The following is a 21444-nucleotide window of genomic DNA, read 5'->3' as shown; positions in this document are numbered from 1 at the left end:
TTTTAACATAAAAATATAATTTAATAATGATTATCTCTGTAATCTGAACATAATGATAATCACGATTATCAGAAAATTTCTCTCCTAGGATTTCTCCAGAAGCTGTTTTCTAAATTTCAGATATATATTTTGATACATAACTTTGGAACATTTTGTAATCATCGTGTTAATATCTATATTTATTGAACAGAATGAAATTACGTAACATTACTAATGAACAATGGAAAAATAATTATAAATCTTGTACAATATGACGTTTTGCTGATAAAAAAAAATAGATAATTTATGCTTCGAAGCATTAAAAACACGTCGTATGTCATAGGATGCACTTAGAACTGAATCATATGTAATGTACTTATATATTTTTACTTATTCGATGAAATATTTTTCCTTATTTTATTTCTAAGATATACATACATTAAAATTCATTTGCCTAGATTAACAATTACGAACGATTATTATGTTAGTACGATTGAATATCACGTTTTTTGCCGAATTCTAAATGCAACTTATCGTGATTTTGGGTAGTTAGCAGAACGAATCATTTAGTTAAGTTTTACTATCCAATTTCCGTAGCTGTTGCAATGTCGGTATGTTTGAAAGTAACATTGTATTTTTTTGTTATATTGTATAAACATTTTTTTAGAAAAGTAAAAGCTTTATAATTTGATCATTTGGAATAGTTAACACTATTTTTTTCTTAACAAAGCATGTAACAAAAAATATATTTTTTATAGATATCACGTACGATATTTTCCTTTCAAGTTTAAAAAACCAATAGCAATGAAATATTATGGAATTATGTTCAAACGTATGCCATCATTTTTGTTCATAAACATAATTAAGTCTTCAGGATAACGATCTTTTTTGTGTTCGATTGATTGATCTCTTTAAAAAATTTATGACTTATTCCTCCGCAGGTAATCTACGTCGTTTTTTATTGAAACAGAAAAGCAACAATCGTTCAATTATTACATTTCTTTCAATCGTTATTAGTTTTAAAAAAAGCACCTTTCTTGTAATTTTTAATTATTATTATTACGTTTCACTAATGTATAATAATAATAATAATAATAATAATAATAATAATAATAATAATAATTATTATTATTATTATTATTATTGTTATTATTAATTTTTATTAAGATATTCATCCATTTTGTGATCTGTCATATGTCATCGTTACTAAAGTAGCAATATTACCATTACCAATGGTATAACTATTAGCAATGATAGTTATCAATACAGGATCTAGAGGATCCAGTACAAGAAGAGCTGAAGACCATTGACAAAAAATGGCTCAGGTGTAGGAAACATTTATGACGATGATTATGCTTGAAAGGTACGAAAGATACAACAGGATCCTTGATTTTCGTCATCTATGTTATACTCTTTCTCTTCACCATCAACCATAACTGGGAAATTTCTTTTTTACCAAGACTAGCTTTTGATCGATTATTAATTGTTGCTTCGGTAGATGGTACTATTGGTTCTTGAGATGATACAAGTGTTTCGATTACTGATTTGTAAACGTTTACTTTCTGTTTCATGCATTCTTTAGATATTAATTATTAAGATGAGTACTTTGCTCGATTAGGGAAAGTATGTTGAAAATCAAAATTTAATCAATTTCAATGAATTAATTAATTATGAAAATTTGTGGGAACTTTTTAAATAATATTATTAAACGAAGAATTAAAAATTTGTTCCTACGTTTTCATTAGCTTCATGAACATGTTCTTTTTGATTATGACGTTGATCTTGTGGTACATATCGATCCTCGTTTTATACCAGTATCTCTTGATCATTTTCAGGCAAAGCTTCCTTAGATTCTTGAGTGGTTTGTGCCTCGACAATGGACACTTTCTGTTCCTCGATAGGTTCAGGATCATTTCTAAAATTGGGTCATTCCAAGTCATTGAAGAAAGCTTCACCATTTACAGCATTTTCTTGACCATCCATATTGGAACAATGTACTGATCTGTAATATTCGGTGAAAATCATGGTTCTTTAGAGATAGGATTCAATCGACATCCATTTCTCTTTTATAATTAATACTGGATTCTCATAGGCGTCCGTTTGCCGATGCATAAATAAAATTTGTCTTTTTTTATCATTTTATCATTTTATAATGTAAATTGATCAAGGACTAGATAAATACAAAACGCAATTTTTATAGATTCATCATTTAATTCATTATTATTACTTACATATATCAACTCTAAGTCTAAATTATTAATATCTCTACTGTATTGTAGTACAGACAAATTAAACATAAGATAAATGGTTTTCTAAACATTTAACTTAAATTATGTTCATAATTATTTCTAAATTTACAAGGAAAAAACTATTTTGAAACTTGTTTTGAAATTGTTTTTTACAATGTCGGGAGTAATGAAAATATTGTAAAAATAATCGATTTAAATATAATATCCTATATATATTAATAATATCTGAACTAGTTTTTAAATTTTCTCGTATGTGTACTTTAAGTCAGTTTTTTATCATATGATATATGAACGGTGAAGGTAACCAGAATACATTCGTCGTCGATTCGTCTTCATTCTTTCTATCGAATTGTTCCATTTTATCTGTTATTTCATCGTCAAACGATCGCTCGATTCTTTTCGGTTTGGCGCTGTCATTTTTAGCTGTTTTAACGATATATTTTTTTTTATCTTTAATGAATTAAATTGTATTTTTTGAAAAGCATCAAAGCCATTTCTATTTTTCTTTTTTAGGCATATGACATTATTTAAAAAAAATCAATTCGTTACAGCATAGGTGGGCAACTTTTTTTCCGTCCAAGGCTCTACGGTCCCCATCATCAATCAATTCGTTCCTCCACTACTTAACTAGCCAACACTCCATGTTTAAAATCGTGAAAGTTTTCTCTTTACACCTCACCTCGGTACATAGGGATAAATGAAATATAGATATTACATCTGTGGTTGTAAAGAAAAAACGACACATGTCACATGTTTTCACTTTCGAGATACGTATTCTTGTTTAAATTTTCTGATTCACCAATTCTTCTTATTCCCAACGTTTTCTTGTTTTTTTTTTTTCAGTGTATAGATATATATGATCAAATAAAATCGGTTATCCATAAAAAAAAAAAAAAAAGAATAAGAGAACTCACGAGGCACGACGGTGTTAAATAGTAAGAATCGTTTTCTTTCACTTCACTGGAGAAGATATGTAGAAGCACGAGTTACCAGTTGCCCACCTAAGCGGTACAGTTTAAATTCTCTATTCCTTTATAGATATTTAGAAATAAAATTGGGTAATTATAAACTCACGCGTTACTATCAAGCGATATTGTATCTGAAAAAGAATAATCAAATATGGAATTATTAACTGAGAAATAAAATCTTAAGTATAAAAATAAGATACCTTGATGAAAAACTTCCGTTGTTAGGAGTGCAAAAATTAATATCAACTGATATTTCATACTATTATTTTTTGCGTATTTCTCACTTTCTCTCTTTTTTTGAAAATTACGTGCAATCTGATAGAAAACTTTTGCGTTAATACTGCGATTTCCTGCGAGGATCGTTTTCTTCCACACATCACTTAATGTATGTATAAAATAAGAATATACTTCGTTTTATATTTCCAGCAACATAAATAATCAAAAAGATAATCAAAAATTGGAGGAACACGAAATAAATGTTGTTACTGATATCGTTTCATAATGTAAGACATTTTTTTTTGTTTTTAATTATTTTCTAAGCATTAACAATTTTGTTACAAAAGTGACGTATAAGTCAAAGAATTAATTAAAATGCATATTTTCATAAACAATAGATTAAAATGATTTTAAGATCATATATATATTTTTAATATGTACGTTTTAATCTGTAATTCATATTTTATATTAAATTTTCATTATAATTATTAATTATTAAAACGTGTCACTATGATCGGTATTTCTAATTATCATGTAAATATAATGCATATATATATTTTATATATTTCACATAAATGAAATAAACCACATATTTCGTATATGCCACAAATATTATATTTTATTTTACTTATAATTATGAACAATATCAAGTATAGTTATTATTATAAATCAGCGATTATTTCAAATCCATACAATATTAGTTGCAGTTTAGTGTAAGATGAATTATTAAAATTGAATTGTAATTTTTTTTTTCTGTAAATTTATTGTAACAGTATTGTTAAATATCTTATTGTTTTACTTGAAAAGAATATTCTATGGAACAAAATTTATATATTCGACAAATTATTCCACATATTTTTAAAATATTTGTAGTTGCATTTTTGTGCATGAGTTATGTACTAAACGTTTACTAGCCTATTTACCATAACCACTACGATATCCACTATAATGTCCACTTTCATGTCCATGATGATGTCCATGATAATGATCATGATAATGACCATGATGATAATCACCATGAGGTCTGCTGTCATGATGGTGTCCATGTCCATGTTCATACGTAGAGTGAAAATCAGCAGCTCTATTCAATCTTATTAACATGACATCTGAAACAATTCATTAACATCAACATAAATTATTTTATGGTTAACAATAGTATTGTAAAGAATATATAGTAGAATTACTAATATATTATTAATAAAAATGTTAAAAATGATAATTTTTTTTTTACACAAAATTATTTTCTAAACAAAATCTTAAGATAAGTCTATACTTAGAAAGAATACCTTCATTTGGTTTTGTTAAGACCGTAGGATAAGTCAATGTTGTTGCTACGCAAAGAATCAAAATTGATCCGAAGATCTTCAACATTTTTATGATCTATTTTTCCACAAGTTCTAATAAAAGAAAAATTATTAATCGAATGTTTATATCGGTCCAACGTGTTCTTTGGGAAAGTCAAATGCGAAATGATATACGAAATCATCTTTTTCAGCCTTATATATATTCAGTTAGAGGTCAGTTTAACGAGATAGTCATATAATGCCACGGGATCCGTTAAGTTGACAAAAGGAGAACTGCTTTTTTATTGACGTACCTACCAAACGAGTATCTATCAATTCTTTGAATCTTTCAGTTCTCATTAGCATCAACGAATATATTCTAATTGTATTAATTATTCTCTTTCTTCTTTGTTTTCTTTTTGTTTTTTCTTTTTTTTTTTAATTTATTGTCTTCACTTTGAGATTTTCTCGCTCGATGAAATGACACTTGTCTTAATAAATAATCCAGAAATGTCATTTTGTTAGATTGGTTGAGTTAAATTGAATAGTTCGATCGAATAAAAATCAGAATAGATCGATCAATTTATAAATTTATTGTTCAAATTTGATGTGTAATATTTACATAAGAAAAATATTCGGGATTATATGATTGAACGTGACGCTTGTACAAAATAGACAAAAATGTATCAGAAATGAATTTGGTGTAAAAGAATGTTTTCCCTTGACTATCATTGGCATATCCTGATAAGTCAGTGGATATCTTTTAAAGAAGATTTTTCGCAAAATTGACCTTGACCTTGAAGGGGAATCCAGCAGGCAGCGGATGAAACACATGCCTCCTTTCTTTTCCTCCTCCTCCTCTTTTCTTTCGCTCCCTTCTCTAACATACAGGTCTCGCACAATCGTACTAACACGTTAGGTAAACAGTCTAATAATAACTGACTCCTCATTCTGTATTTGCCTTTGAAATGTAAACATATTGTAAATAATGTGAATATAAGAGATAATGGAATTTTATGATCTTTTTTGAAGACAACTATTAAGCTAAAACGCAAGGTTCCATTGATATGTTCCGACCATAAAAAGATTTGGTTAATTCTACGGCTAGTTTTTTTTTTTCATAGATCTTCATCGATCCAAAGATGTACAGGGTGATTCATCCAAGATGTATATTTTATATGATTCATATAAAGTGTTATAAAGTATTTTCTTGCCACTGTATTTATCTTCTATGTATCTATGTTCATAAAATTTGTTTAATCATAACAATAAATTGATTAAATTATCTAAATTTTAAATTACAGTTTCAGACTTTCCAAATAGCATCGATTTTTTAATTAACTTTTTATTCTTAAAATTTCACATAGCGTCTAACATATAAAAAGTAATCTAAACATAATAATAATCATTATCATCAGAAAATTTCTTTACTAGGGTCCAAAATCTGTTGGCAAAATTTCAAATATATAGTTTAATATAATAATTTGTAGAACATATTATATTGGAATGAAATAAGATAATATTATTAATATACAATGTAAGATTAATTTTGTACGAGGAAGTCATTTCTATTTCCGCATTCTATTAGCCGTATTTATAAATAATAAATAATTTATGTTTTGGCGCATTTAAAAAACGTGGTATGTCAAAAGTTCTACTTGAAAAAAATTAACCTTATAATAAAGGAAAACAAAATAAAGCTGTTCTGTGAAAGAAAAAAGAACGAAATTCGGTTTAACAAGATTTATTCGACGAAATATTTTTCCTTATTCTATTTCTAAGATATACACGCATTAAAATTCGTTTGCTTAGATTAACAATTACAGACGATTATTACGTTACATGCGAGCGAATATCACGTGTTTTGCCGAATTCCAAATGCAACTTGTCGTGGCTGGGTAGTCAGCAGAATGAATCATTTCGTTAAATTCTGCTACCTAGGTTCGGTGGATGCTGCAATGGTCGGTACGTTTTGAACGTAATATTGTATTTTCTTATTGTATTGTATGGACAATATTTTTTTTTTTTAAGCAAAGTGAAAATTTCACAATTTGATTATTTGGAACAGTTGTCATTATTTTTTTTTCTCTTGACAAAGCATGTAACAGAAAATATAAATATCATGTACGATATTTTTCTTTTAAGTTTAGAAAACCAATAGCAATAAGATACTGTGGAATTACGTTCAAAAGTATGTCGTCATTTTTCTTTCCTAAACATTACAATTAAGTCTCGAGGATAACGATCTTTTTTGTGCTGGGTTGATCGATCTTCTTGAAACATTTACGACTTATTCTTCCGCGGGTGATGTACGTCGTTTTTTACTGAAAACAGAAGAACAATAATTATTCGATTATTATATTTATTTCAATTGCTATTAGTCTTAAAAAGAGTATTTCATAATTTTTAGCTATTGTTACTAAGTCTTACTAATATATAATTATCACAAAAATTATTTTTTTTAATTTATATTATTATTAATTTTTATTATCTTAGAATGCTCACCCATTTGGTGATCCGCCATATGCCGTCGCTACAGAACTAGCAACACCACCTTTACCGGTAGAGTAACTATTAGCAATGGCGGTTACCGCTCCAGGTGGAGATCCAGAGGATCCAGCACGAGTGGATGCACCAGGGAAACTAAAGACCATTGGGAAAAAATTGTTCAGGTGTGGGTAACCTTGATGACGACGATTACCCTTGAAAGGTACGAATGGTACAACAGGATCCTCGTCTTCGTCATCTACGTCGTCCTCTTCATCGTCATCTTCCACTTGAACTGGGACTTTCTTTTTTTTGCCAAGACTAGCCTTTGGTCGATTATTCACCGTTGCTTCGGTAGAAGGTGCTATTGGTTCTTCTGCTGGTACAGGTGTTTCGATTTCTGGTTTCGAAACGTTTATTTCCTGTACCATGTATTCGTTTTATGTTAATTATTAAAATAACTACTTTGGTCGATTAGTGGAAATATGTTGAAAATCAAAATTTAATTAATTTCAATCGATTAATTAATTATGAATTTTTGAAGGGGATATTTTAATGAAACTTATTAAAAGAAGAATTTCAACTTTATTTCTACCTGTTCGTTAGCTTGAAGACCATGTTCCTCTTGATCATGACGTTGATCCTCTGGTATATATCGATCCTCGTTTTGTACCGGTATCTCTTGATCATGTTCAGGCAAAGCTTCCTCAGGTTCTGGAGCGGCTTGTGCCTCGGCACTGGATACTTCTGGTTCCTCGATAGGTTCAGGACCATTTTTAAAGTTTGGTGATTGCAAGCCACCAAAGAAAGCTTCTCCACTGACGGCATTTCCTTGGGCAAAGACACCACTTGCTTGGCCACCATTATTGGAACGACGTACTGGCCTATAATATCCGGTGAACATCATGGCTCTTTGGGGATAAGTTTGAATCGGCGTCCTTTTCTCTCTTACAAATAATACTGGGTTCCCATAAGCGTCCATCATAAGTGAAACTGAAAGGGTAAACCTCTATCTGAATCATGTCATTTCATTTGAAACTATATTACGTTTGAAATGAACCGTTCGTGATCAGTTATATGTAGGAAGCACGTACGATTTGAATCAAGCTATGCATACGGATTACTATATTTGCGTGCGTGTGTGAATGTGTGTGTGGCCCATATTTGAATGCTTGTTAATATTATCATTGGCAACCCAATCCGTTAGCTCTTATTGAGTAGTACATGCTTTTTTTTTAATTATATATGGACAGTTACTAATCCCAATAAAGCAATGGATGAGTCTGGAAGACTTGAATGAGATTTTAAACATCTTAATCTTTAATGATCAAGCGATAGAAGATCTAAACGAGCTTTTCGAAATTATTTCTAATGCCAGATTAGAAAAGAATTAATTACAATGTCTATAAATCATAGATTTAGATGATCAAAATCGAAGATATCTAGACTTACCAGGTTCAGCAGGTATAGCTCGAGATTCCACCAGAACCACCATTATCGATACGAACAAGATGCAAGAAAGTATCGTCGAGGAGGTAGTCATCTTGGACGATGAATTCCAAATTCTTGATTAGAATATGAGGTATAAGTAGATAACGTATTATGAGGCAACACTCTCTGTTTCTTCACTCGTTATCGAAGCACTAGCACCTACTCTAGTTGGTGTACCTGGTGCAGGAACCTTTAGCACGATGATGGCATTGTTAGCCGTTGCCGTACGCTTTTATACCATGCCTGTGGAATCGTTGTCCATGTGTGACGAACGGGACGGTCATATGGGATGGGTTGTCTACGTAGATACGGGGATGGTATCTTCTCTTAAGACTCCCCACCCCAGCCCTCTTCACCACCATTTTACTTACCATCCGTCGTTATTCGTCAGATGCTCCTGGTGTCCAGCCAACGCAGAGAGGAGAATCGCCGTAACGCACATCGTTCCTCGACGGTAATACGTGATCGTCCTTCGAGATGAGACGGCAGCTTAATCTGATGCATTAATTGGGATCCCCACCGATCGCAATCTGGTTTCGGGAGATCGTGCACCGATCGCGAATGACTGCCCTGTTCGATAGAGGAGTCCCGTTTTCTCATCTGCCAAAACTGATTTACCCCTTCCTGTCAAGTGTGATCTTTTTCTTTTTCTTTCTCTTTTTCTATTTATTGTTCTGCAAGCTTTATTTTTCTTTTTTTCTTTTTTTTTTGTAAAGTTACGGACATTCGTAAACGTATAAGTGAAATTTGGCCATTTATTTTTATGTTTATTTTTTTAATGGTTTTACCATCACTGTAATATAGATCGATATAAGACTGTAGATATGTGGAAAATGTAACTTTTTGAGCTCGTTATTACCGATATGTGTGACACATTAGTTTGTAGTCTAAATTATTAATATGGTTTCTTTAACAATTCCATGATACTATGAAATAATATCATATTGATATAATATTTTTTTTTTTTTTTTTTTTTATCATCAACATCTAACGACTGAAAACACTACTATGTAAGAAAAAGACTGTGACTATAAGGATTAAACTTCTTTCGATTTATTAAAAAATATTTATATTTATAAAGTGAAATTAAACACAAGATAAATGGTAAATCGAATCTTTTCCTTGAATATTTAACTTAGATCATTTTTATAATTATTTCTAACTATATGCAGAGAAGAAAGAAAATGTTTCTTGAAATGCTGAATGAACGATTGAATTATATTTTTATTTATCAATAATGAAAACAACGAATATATTGTAAAGATGATCGAGTTAAACACGACACCCAATGTATACATTAATAACTTCTGAATCGATTAAAAAAGAAAAGAAAGAAAAGAAAGAAACAACCATATTTTCTTTCTTTTCTTATCTTTTTTTCTTTCTCCTTTTTAGATTCTCAAAAGAAGAAACATGGTGAAGCTTTCTAATGAATTCAATCGAGGAACGGATCGAATGTGAATGGTTTATACTTCTTTTCACTTTTCCTTCAATCCCTTCGCGAGGGTGCGAGATGTTGACTCATGGATCGAGTCAAGATAAAAGGATCTAAAGACGGGCGACGAATAGAGGAGAACGAAAGGTTCATACATTTTCAATTGTTCTATAAATATACAGAATCCGAGAAACGAACCAATCCTATACCTTTCTTCTCCCTTCTGTTTTTTTTTTCTTTTTCGTTGACGTATTCGCAGTTTCACGAGAAATTACGTCTTCGGAATTTTTATCTTTATTAATACTTCTCCCTTTTCTAAAAGAAAAGAAAAATATTTCAAAAATGCTTCAAAAATACTTCAATACCTTTTTTCTTTGAAAAAGATCGTGAAATTTATATGTTTTGTATTAGGTGTATATGATCGTAGATGAGAAAAATAAATTTAAAATTTTGATATAATCAAGTATGGTTAATTTCTGACTTTGAGATATGTTTTTTTATAAATTTTCAAAAATGATATTGCAAAAATATGATGAATTAAAAATAAATAGTTTACTTCTTTCTGTTTTAATATTTATTTATTTTTGTGAAAACAAAGAAAAGAAAAAAGAAAACAAAGAAAGAAAAACTATTTCCACATTTTTTTTTACATCTACATTTATATATCTTGTATTAAATCAATAGAATCGTAGATGAGAAAAAAAAATTTAGAATTTTGATATAATCAATTATAGTTAATTTCTTGATGACTTTGAGATATGATTTTTTTTTAATTTTCATACAGAAATGTTTATTTTGTAATATTGTAAATATACGAGGAATTAAAAGTACATTTATTCGTTTTGTTGTAATATTCTTCTATTTTTATGTAATTTTAAAAGAAAAAAAAATTGTAAAAAAATACTTCAACATTTCTTTTTGAAATATAAATTTATATATTTTGAATCAGATCTATACAATCGTAGATGAAAAAAATAAATTGAGAGTTTTGCTATAATTAAGTATAATTAATTTGTTGGTAACTTTGAGGTATAATTCCTTTTTTTTAATTTTTATAGGAAAATATTTATTTGTTAATATTGCAAAAATATGACAAATTAAAAATAAATACATTAATTCATTCTATTCTAATAATCGTCTATTTTTATATAATTCTAAAAGAAAAGAAGAGAAAATACTTCAGTATCTGTTTTTTAAAATCCAAATTTATATGTCTTTGTATTAGGTCTATAAAATCGTAAATGAGAAAATAGATTTAGAATTTCGATATAATCAAATATAATTGATTTGTTGGTGATTTCAAGATACGATTTTTATTTTTAATTTTCATACGAAAGTATTTGTTTCGTAATATTACAAAAACATGACAAATTAAAAATACGTATAATTTATATATTCTATTATGATACTTGTTTATTCTTATGTAATTCTAATAATATCTAGAGCATAATATTGTTAATGTTAAAAAAAGGAATAAAAAACAATTATCGTTAATATAAAAAATATTTTTTAAAAAATCAAAAAATGCTTAATCCTTATAGTCACAGTCTTTTTCATACATAATAGTGTTTTCAGTTGTTAGATGTTGATGTTAAAAAAAAAAAAAGAAAAACAAAACAAAAAACAATTATTATCTATATGAGAAATACATTTCAATGAATTAAAAAAAAATTTATCCTTCCGATCATAGTTTTCTCATTACATTGTAATCCTTTTTTTTGTTTTTATTGAAAACATGAACATTTAGATATTATTTATCCGTAGGAAAGAAAGGAAGAAAAGAAAGGAAAAGAAGAAAAACAGGAAAAACAAAATGGAGAGAGATGACGTAGGGTTAGAAAGGGATGAGCAATCGTAGTTTCTCCTCGATAAAGTCGTAGCTGAAGAAGGGAAGAACGGAGAAGAAGGGACACTGACACGTCAAGGCGGATCTGCCTGGGTCCGTTTAGGATTCAGGACACGATGTCCACGGCCACCGCCATTGGACTCTTACGGACTTTTGATCGTCCTCAAGAATTATCGTCGCCTCTGACCAGTCATACTCCAGACGTTTGAGCGAGTATGACTGACATAATATTAATATTAAGAGGTCTCGGATCTCCGTAGGAAGTTACGTCAAACAAACGTCATTATTCCTACCCTGTAAGTGACGATAGTTTCTGATAAAGGAATCAGGCCGATTTGGTTCTTCAATTTTTTCCATTAAAATATAATATATAATATATAATATATAATATATAATATATAATATATAATATAATATGTCATATAATAATATATATAATATTACATATAAATAAATATATATATATATGTATATGTAAATATATACACTTATACACAGTGCAAACCGTAAAACTCGACGTAATCTATATTAATCGCTGATGATTTCATAATTGTTATACAAATGATCTTAAATAAATTTATTAAACTTTAATTCTTCTTATAAATTAATTTTACAAAAAAGGAAGAAAATATATATATAATACATATTATATTATATTATTATATATTATATATATATATATATTATATATATATATATATATATATATATATATATATATATATATACACAATGCAAATTGTGGAACTTAATACAAGCTATAAGTATTGCTGATGATTATAACTCGTTATGCAAACGATCATAAATAAATTTATTAAACTCTAATCCTTTTTATAAATTAATTTTACAAAATAAGAAGAAAGAACACTGTATTAATTTTTTTGTTTTATTTATTTTTATTTTTATTTTAATTTTTATTTTTTTCTGGGATCGATATTTTTTTTACAATAAGATTTTCACAAGAATTTTAAATAAAATTATTTTACTTTTTTTTTCTTTCTAATTTTTTTTTTGTTATTAATACTATAGTAGCAATATGTCTGAGTAGAATGATAAATAATTTGTATAATTCTTTTTTTAAATTCTACATAGGTCTTGCTCGATTTGTTGTACATTTCTGTAAAACTCGCTCCGATTTATGTACGGAGGTCATCGTACTCAGCGAATTTTGGGTTGCGTTGTATAGGAAGATCTTTTTTTTCAAGTTTCAAGACCGACCACGCGCACCCATCATGATCGGAATATTAATTGATGAGTAGAACAGTAGACCGAAGTGAGCTCGATCTCATTTGTATCAACAAAGAACGTAAAAGGAAGGTAGAAAACTGTGTCAAATTCGTTTTGGCTTATATATCAAATTATATCATAAATATATTTTTTTTAATTTTTAACGTTTCGGTAATTTTATATTTTTCATACAAAACACTTTTAGTTTAATATTTTGTTAACATTAAAAAAAAGGAAAAACACTTCTTTGTTTTTTCTCTGTCTCGTTTGATACGAAATTTTTTTTTCATTTTTTTTTTTTTATTTTTAATTCTAAAGATCTATTTTATTCTTCATCTTACAGATTGTAGATTCACAGTAAATCGATAATTATATCGCTAAGAAAGAATGTAAGACGAACCGGAAACAAGGCTTCTCGATGGACTCTTAAATTCGATCAACGATCGATTCGTATCGCTGATCTTATTTGCAATCGCTCGTAAACAACGTCTGTTAGCTCGACCAGGCAGCTTCGATGCTGCTCTTATGTTAATCGTTGATGCAACTTCCATAATAATGAAATCTCCTATCGATCTATTCTGAAATCTTTCTTTTCCTCGATTTCATTCGCTATTCCGAGATTTGAATTTTATATTTTTTATACTAGACTTTATTATTATTATTACGATTTATTATAAATTAATAAGATTTATTAGAAAGTTGATCAATGAACAGAGTTTGAGATACTTTTGTTCTTATTCTAAAAATGATTAGAAAGGGAATATAGATAAATGAATTAATATATAATTTATACGTTATATTAATTATTATTAATATAATGTATTAATATATAAAGTAATTATTATTGCTGCAATGTAATAATTAAATATGAATTATATATTAATACATAAATAATATATTTAATATAACACATAATTAACCTAACATATATTGTTATATATTAATATATAAATTATTATATTAATATATAATATAGTTAGTGAAAATTTTGTTAATAAAGAATAAAAAGTCGTTAGAAAACCTATTCTATGAAATAAATATTGTTATTTTTTGATTAATTATTAAGTCCAATTGAGAGCATGCCCATTTTCGAGTTAATATGTCGGACTAAAAAATAAAAGATGGAGAAGTGCAGATCTACGATATGAATATGCAATCCATCGGGATCGATATCCTGCGTTGACGAAGAAAGTAAGCCGCAATGGCAGGAAGTATCAAAATATTAAAATCAATCTTTTTTTGATCGGATAACGGTTATTATTATTAGAATAATGACGTCTCAGTGCGTATAAGTTCCGCTAAGAATTGTATTTGTTGGTTATTAAATATCTTAACAACTGATTCATTCATATTAGAAAAATGATAATATATAATTTCGCAATTTCAATTTTATTATTACATTTATAAATATTAGGAGTCATATTGATTATATATATGTGTGTGTGTGTGTATATATGTAGGTAAAAGGGATGATTTCTAATATTAATAAAACTTTGTAATACTTATCAGTAATGATTTTAATTTTCGATAGAAATCTATTTTAAACAAAGCAGGCTAGTAAAAAAAAGGAGAGTTGGAGAGTGAAACAATCTCTTTAATATTTGATCGACAATTTCAATCGTTGTTTTAATTTTTCATCGTACATATTCATATAAAATTTTTCAAAGAGAAATGAAAAAATTTTATTAATAAAAATTCGTCTTCTTTGTTTCGTATGGTGTCGACGAAATTTTGGGACGAAAAAGTTTCGATTGTGTAGAAAAGGCATAAATTAAGGATTTCTTAGGAATCGTCGAATATTTTCGGCAGCATGTTCTTTTTTTATTTGTCTTTTTTTTCTTGTCTTTTTTCTTTTTTCTGTCTTTCCTTTCTTTTCTTTTTTTTTCGTGAATATACATTGGTATCCGTCAATGGAATCTCATTTTCTTTTTCTCCCTACCGTATATAAGCTCTGAATTAAGATTAGCCAAAGTCGAATTACGCGACTCGTGCAACGTGCTCGCTCGACTCGTTCGTCGACTCGCCTGAGAAATTCCAAAGCTATGTGCCGATTAATATGCGTATCTCATAGTTACCTACGTTAGATGCTACACGAATATTTTCGGATAATTTTGATATGATAAAAATCGACTTATATATACATATATATATATACGTGTAAAATCAAGTTCTATTAAAAAAAAAAAGAAAAAGAAAATTGAAATCGAACTTAATTTCTTAAAATCAACAATAATTGATTATATCGATTCGTTAGAGATAGACGACATTTCTTTGAATAAAATTATGGACTATTATTTGGAAATTATTTGTAAATAAATTACCAAAAAGTAAATTAAAAGAAAAAGAAATTGAATTTAAAATATAATAACACAATGAAATTAAATGATATAATAACACAAATATATATAGATCGTATCGATAATAGAAACTGTCCATCGAGGAATAATAAAAAGAAAAACATTATAAACTTATAATAATTTATTATAACTAAAATAAATAATACAATAAAACAAATACATATATATATATATATGTATATATATGTATATATATATCGTGTAGATAATAGAAAGTGCATGTTTGCACATAATAAAAAGAGAAAAGAAATATAAACACAATAACTTATTATAACAAAATTAAATAATATAATAAAACAAATATAAATGGATCATATCGATAATAGAAACTATATGTTTGCAAATAATAAAAATAAAAAAAAATATAAACACAATAATTTATTATAATAAAATAAAATAATATAATAAAACAAATATATATATATATATATATATATATATATATATATATATATATATATGGATCATATCGATAATAGAAACTGTAAGACTACGTCGATGAACGAATCTACATGTTCGTGCCTCCGTGTAAGATAGAAAAAAAAATAGAAAAAAGAAATTAGAAGAAGAAGAAAGAAGAAAGAAAGAAAAAAAGAAAAGAGGAAAATGAATGAAAGTGATCGTTAAACAAAATGAGTAGCGGGCACGTGAGAGCGTGGAACGCTTTCGAAGGAACGTATCCTGCTGATCAGCAGTCAGGAGATCGAGTTGGGGTCCTCCGCATGGGATTTAGCGTCCAGGTTTTCCAGGGAAGACATAAAATAGTCGCAGGTGTATCGTCGGCCGACATAAACGCTCGCGCGCGGCTGCTTGCACATACAAGGACTACGAATCCTGAATCGATAAAGAAATCGATGCAAAGGAGGCTTCTTAACTCTATGGAATATACCTCTGACAATCAGCCACCTGCGAACCTTTTTATTCCTCTTCTACTTCTACTTCTTCCCTTTTTATTATTATTTTTATTTTGAAAGGAACGAACTCTCAGAAGGCTCCCACCGTGAAAATCGATCGCGAAACGATTTTATATTCGATACGACGAATCTACGTTTCCGGAGTTTAACGAGCTATTGCTCGATCCTTTCTTTGTTAATTCTGACGTCAATCGTACGAAGTTATATGTCACGTACAAAATTATATGCCATTTTTAAATAATGGATATCCAGTTATTGTTACGTAATATATTCAAATTTTAATAAATAAATAAATAAATATATTCTGGATTATATAAAAACTTGTGAAATAAATTGATCAAAATGTGATGCGTTTTATTATTATTTCATACTAATATTATTTACGATGAATAAACAAAACTTTTATTAAAAATAAAATATGCGACGTTACAATCATTAAATGAAAGAAAAAATATTTTTTATTAATAAAAAAAGGTTTTCTTTTTATTTTTTCTTTCTTTTTTTTTAATCCAGAAGACAGGATACAGATGGCCTTTCTTGTATGAGAATTCAATGCTTAGAATGTCAAATCATAATTATAACTTCATCATAAAATATTATATAACGTTAACTATGCGAATAATGAACGAAATACAAAAACTAGCATCCTTCGCTAACTGTCTCGTAGTCGACGTGATAAAATATTTATCGATTTGTTTAGTCGAACTTTGTTCGTAAATCAAAATTCAACGATTTTCTTCCGAGTAATCAATGTTAATCTTATACATTCTTGTGCGTCCTTCCTATCTGACATAATTAATGGACTTATTTACGAGATCATAGAGAAATATATTCTCTATAATATAAGAACAACGTAATTCTTACAAATAAAATTTTAACGCGGACATTTCCTAATCTTTATATCTTCAAATATTTCATTTGTTATCAATTTATATATATATATATTTTTGTTGATCCAATCCAAATGTTAGAACCCGATGGTCCTTCTTATATTAAGATTCAACGTTTGGGATGTCAAATTAAAAGTATGACAAACTCCGATGTCAGGAAAGACCGCGAGTCTAGCCACGCATTCACCATAAAATATATGACGCTAGCTGCGAATAATGCACGGAATACGAAACTACCTCCCTTCGCGAACTATCTCGTATTCCACGTGGTAGCACATTTGTTTACCGAAGCCGAACTTTGACGTAAATCAAAATTCAACGGTCTTCTTTCGAGTAACCAACGTTAATCTTTTACATTCTTGCGCGTCCTTCCCGTCCGTCGTAATTAATGGACTTATTTACGAGATCGCTTGGACCATTGCAAAATAGATTTTTTATCGTAATAACAACATAAAAATAAAAGAACATAATTTTTAAAAATAAGATTTTAACCCTGATTCTTCTTACCTAATCATTATATCTTCAAATATATCTATATATTTTTCGTTTAATTCATACATATATATTTTTTTTATTTCGATTCGATTTATAATGCTTAAATGAATAAGAAAAAAGAGTACAAAAATAAATGAATCAAAGAAAACGGTTTTAATACACTATATGGATGTACAAAATTTCGCTCAGAAACATTTCTTTTTGAATTATTAAAAAAACAAAAAAAAAGTAATAAAAATATTCAAGACCGTCAAGTTAAATTGAACGTTCTTCTTATTTGACTTCATTATCGGATTTTATAGGGATAAAAAAAAAAGAAAGAAAGTCGTTTAACGTGGGTCTCACTCACATTTTGGAGGTGCGTGTCACGTGCTCGCGTAGTATCTCGTGCTACAAACGGTAGGGGGTGCATAACTCGTTGCTTGGTACATCGCGGCATGACGATCGTGATGGCGGCTATCTTTTGAGACCGGCTTGCCATATTTCAGCCAAACGATTTTTTCAGCTCACAGCCGAACGCGGAATGCCTGCCAATTAGAATTGCGCGGCAAACGTATTGTTCGTTCGTGACGTGATGCTTATTAGGCTGCATCCAATGCACAAGATTCGTTTTGTTTTGTTCTTTTTTCGTGTTTTTTTCTTTATTTTTTTAATTTTCTTTTTTTATTTATTTTTTTTTATTTCTATGAACAACTTCTTATCCTCTTCTCTTATATTTTTAATTTTAATTTTAATTTTAATTTTAATTTAATCTACATGCTCGACTTTTAATTTATTTTTCTTATATGAATTAAAAACTAACAAAAATTAACAAAAAAAGGATCAATTATTACATTATATACGTGATATCTATTATCAGTATGATTCATATAATTTATTACAAACGAAAATTTTCCGAAAATTTGACTGAGATTTTATGGAAATAAAAAAGAAAGAAAGAAAAACGAAAAATATGTAAGAATTTATTTTATACGTATTAAATAAATAATTACTAATATTAATATTGATATCCTAATATTCCTAATATTAGAGTATCAATATTTAATATTAATAGATAAAACAATTATAATAAATATGTATAGTTTAGGATTAGAAATTCAATTTTGTATATGGAAATAAGATACTTAAAGATAGAGAAAGGATAATCAATCGGGAAATTTATTAATTAGGATACTAATATTGAACATATGCACGCTGGAAATGTTATGACACAGAAGAATTTTTATTAAACTTTTGATACATGAGCCGGGTCCGAAAGATAGTCGAAACGTGTGATCACAGATGAGGGTGGGGATTTGTGCGGTTGTCCTCGTTGTTTAATTTTTTATCGTTTTTGAGACTTCAGCAAGTATCCCGCGACTCCCAGATCCAAATATCTAAAATATTTGTTACTAATAGTATTAAAAAAAGAGAATAAAGAAAAATTCACATAGAATTTAATCCTTCTATGAATTAATTTATACATTTTTATACATCATTATTATCATTATTATTTTCTTTTTATAAGCTTCAATTGTAACAGTTCATAATTTATGTATAATCCTCGTATCGTTATTATTATTATTATTATTATTATTATTATTATTATTATTATTATTACTACTACTACTTATATATAATAATCATTGTTTAAATTTTTTAATAATATAATGATGTAACGTTTAATTCGTATGTTATTGCAAACTATTGTCGTGAGTTTTGAAATGAATTAATACATTTTATACCATTTTTTTCTAATGATTTTAAAAATTGTTTAATTAACATTATCAACTCTCACCTTGTTTGAAGTGTAACAGATTCACGCTTTGCTCTAGCCACTGGTGTAATACGACTCCCGTCGCTTGACACGAGCCTGGATGCAACTGGAGTTGATTTTTCAGGCGAACCGGTAGTACCCGATGGTACGTTCGAAAGTAATCTTTTGCCTTGGCGATTTTCCTTAGATTTTCTTCGTACACTTAAATCGGACGATACGACAATTTCGTCAAATGTTGTTCCATAAATTGATGCTGTTCGAAAGATTAGAAAATTTATTACTTAATTCGATATTAATTAAATGATAAGTGAATAAATTAAATCGATGCTATATATATATTAAAAAATATACATACATAGATAGATAGATAGATAAAATATATATACTAATATATATTTTATTAATCATATAAAATATTAAAAATTTCGTTTCACATATATTACAATAATTAATTTAGAAAATGAAGTGTACATCTGTAACACTTTATATAGATTATCTTATATATATATAAAGTTTTTATTTTTTCTAAAGTATTACCGTCATCTAATCGTCTAACATACTAACGCCATATCGAACAAAGAACTGCACATGCAACTTACATTTTGGAGGGGGTACCTGTCCTTGAGCGTTGATCATTACACATGCCAATACGATTACCAAAAGAGCCAAAAGTTTCCTCATATTTCAAAATGTAATTTTGAACGTGTTCCAAAAATTTCGAATTTTCTTTTTCTTTTTTTTCTTCCTTTTAGACCTTCGGAAACAAATAAACAAACAAACACAAAAATTTCACAATTGTTATCATATTACATTTAATTTACGAATCAGCACAGCGCGATATCCCATATAATACGTCAAAATAATATTATCATTCACTGCTCGGTTCGACGTTTTATGAAAAGAAAAAAACAAGAAATAAAAAAAAGAAAGAAAAAAAGTAGAAAAAAAAAGAAAAATGTTCGACGATAAATTATCGTAGCTTGTTATGAACTTTGACCTCAGTAAAATAAAAACAGAAGAAATTCGTTCAACGTCACTCTCGAACGGAGATAATGCGAACATTTAAATGTTAAACAGTAGAATAATAATAAAAATAAGAATAACAAGATGAAGATGAAAATGAAGATGAAGAAGAAGAAGAAAAAGAAGAAGTAGAAGAAGAAGAAGGAGGAGAAGTGGTAAAAGAAGGAAGAAATTGTCGTCTACTCACCGAGGATAACCAGAAGATACTTTCCGAGTCGACAACCGCACGAGAAATGCGGGCACAATGGCGCGGGAACCTTCAAGAGAACACCGTGTGCATTCGCTATAGTGAGTGGAAAACAGGAACACAGCGTGGTCCATGTACGGGAGGAGGCGCTTTAAAAGCGTCGGAGACTGTAGTTTCTTGTACTGGACAGACCACTTTCTATTTCATTTTTTTTCTTCGCATCTCTGTTTCTCTCTGTTCCCTCTCTCTCTCTCTCTTTCTCTTACTTCTCACTCTTTCTCTCTCTGTCTCTTTCTCTTTTAACTATCTTTCTCTTTTTTCTTATCTATCTCTCTTTTTCTAGTTATCTCTTTCTCTCTCTCTCTCTCTCTCTCTCGTTCTCTTTCTTATTTTCTATCTCTTTTCTACATATGATTCACTACGTCTGCCTTCTTTCTATCTCGCTCTTCTTCTTGACTGGTTTACCGGCTGGTAAAATCGCGTGCCCAACAGGGCCGTCTAAAGCGTGGTTAACGAACTACGAAGTGAAACCATCTATTCATCTTTTTCTTCCTTTGACTCTGGTTCGTCTTTATTATCTTTTATTTTCTACCAGCAGCTGGAAGAAGTGATCATTGTTTTTAAATTTTTTATTAAGCGAA

At 28.6% G+C, this 21444-nt stretch overlaps 3 protein-coding genes across 3 annotated transcripts; all 3 read right to left on the bottom strand.

Annotated features, from left to right (window-relative positions):
- Window positions 1–4005: 4005 nt before the first annotated feature.
- Window positions 4006–4870, bottom strand: LOC127068386 (zinc transporter SLC39A7-like). The gene is made up of 2 exons (XM_051004488.1): window positions 4699–4870; window positions 4006–4518 (listed from the first exon to the last, which is right to left on the bottom strand). The coding sequence occupies exons 1-2, from the start codon at window positions 4781–4783 to the stop codon at window positions 4328–4330; spliced, it is 276 nt and encodes a 91-aa protein (XP_050860445.1). The 5' UTR covers window positions 4784–4870; the 3' UTR covers window positions 4006–4327.
- Window positions 4871–6423: 1553 nt separating this feature from the next.
- LOC127068377 (uncharacterized) lies at window positions 6424–8898 on the bottom strand. Its single transcript, XM_051004477.1, has 4 exons — window positions 8635–8898; window positions 7778–8175; window positions 7201–7604; window positions 6424–7019 (listed from the first exon to the last, which is right to left on the bottom strand). The coding sequence occupies exons 1-4, from the start codon at window positions 8723–8725 to the stop codon at window positions 6986–6988; spliced, it is 927 nt and encodes a 308-aa protein (XP_050860434.1). The 5' UTR covers window positions 8726–8898; the 3' UTR covers window positions 6424–6985.
- Window positions 8899–19038: 10140 nt separating this feature from the next.
- On the bottom strand, window positions 19039–21010 carry LOC127068298 (uncharacterized). The gene is made up of 4 exons (XM_051004258.1): window positions 20804–21010; window positions 20193–20347; window positions 19615–19846; window positions 19039–19213 (listed from the first exon to the last, which is right to left on the bottom strand). Exons 2-4 carry the CDS (start codon window positions 20272–20274, stop codon window positions 19162–19164), a joined length of 366 nt encoding a protein of 121 aa, XP_050860215.1. The 5' UTR covers window positions 20275–20347; window positions 20804–21010; the 3' UTR covers window positions 19039–19161.
- Window positions 21011–21444: the final 434 nt, after the last annotated feature.

This window comes from Vespula vulgaris, chromosome 13 (genome assembly GCF_905475345.1).
Source record: "Vespula vulgaris chromosome 13, iyVesVulg1.1, whole genome shotgun sequence".
NCBI classification, from domain to species: domain Eukaryota; kingdom Metazoa; phylum Arthropoda; class Insecta; order Hymenoptera; family Vespidae; genus Vespula; species Vespula vulgaris.
This window is presented reverse-complemented; position numbering and strand designations above follow the sequence as displayed.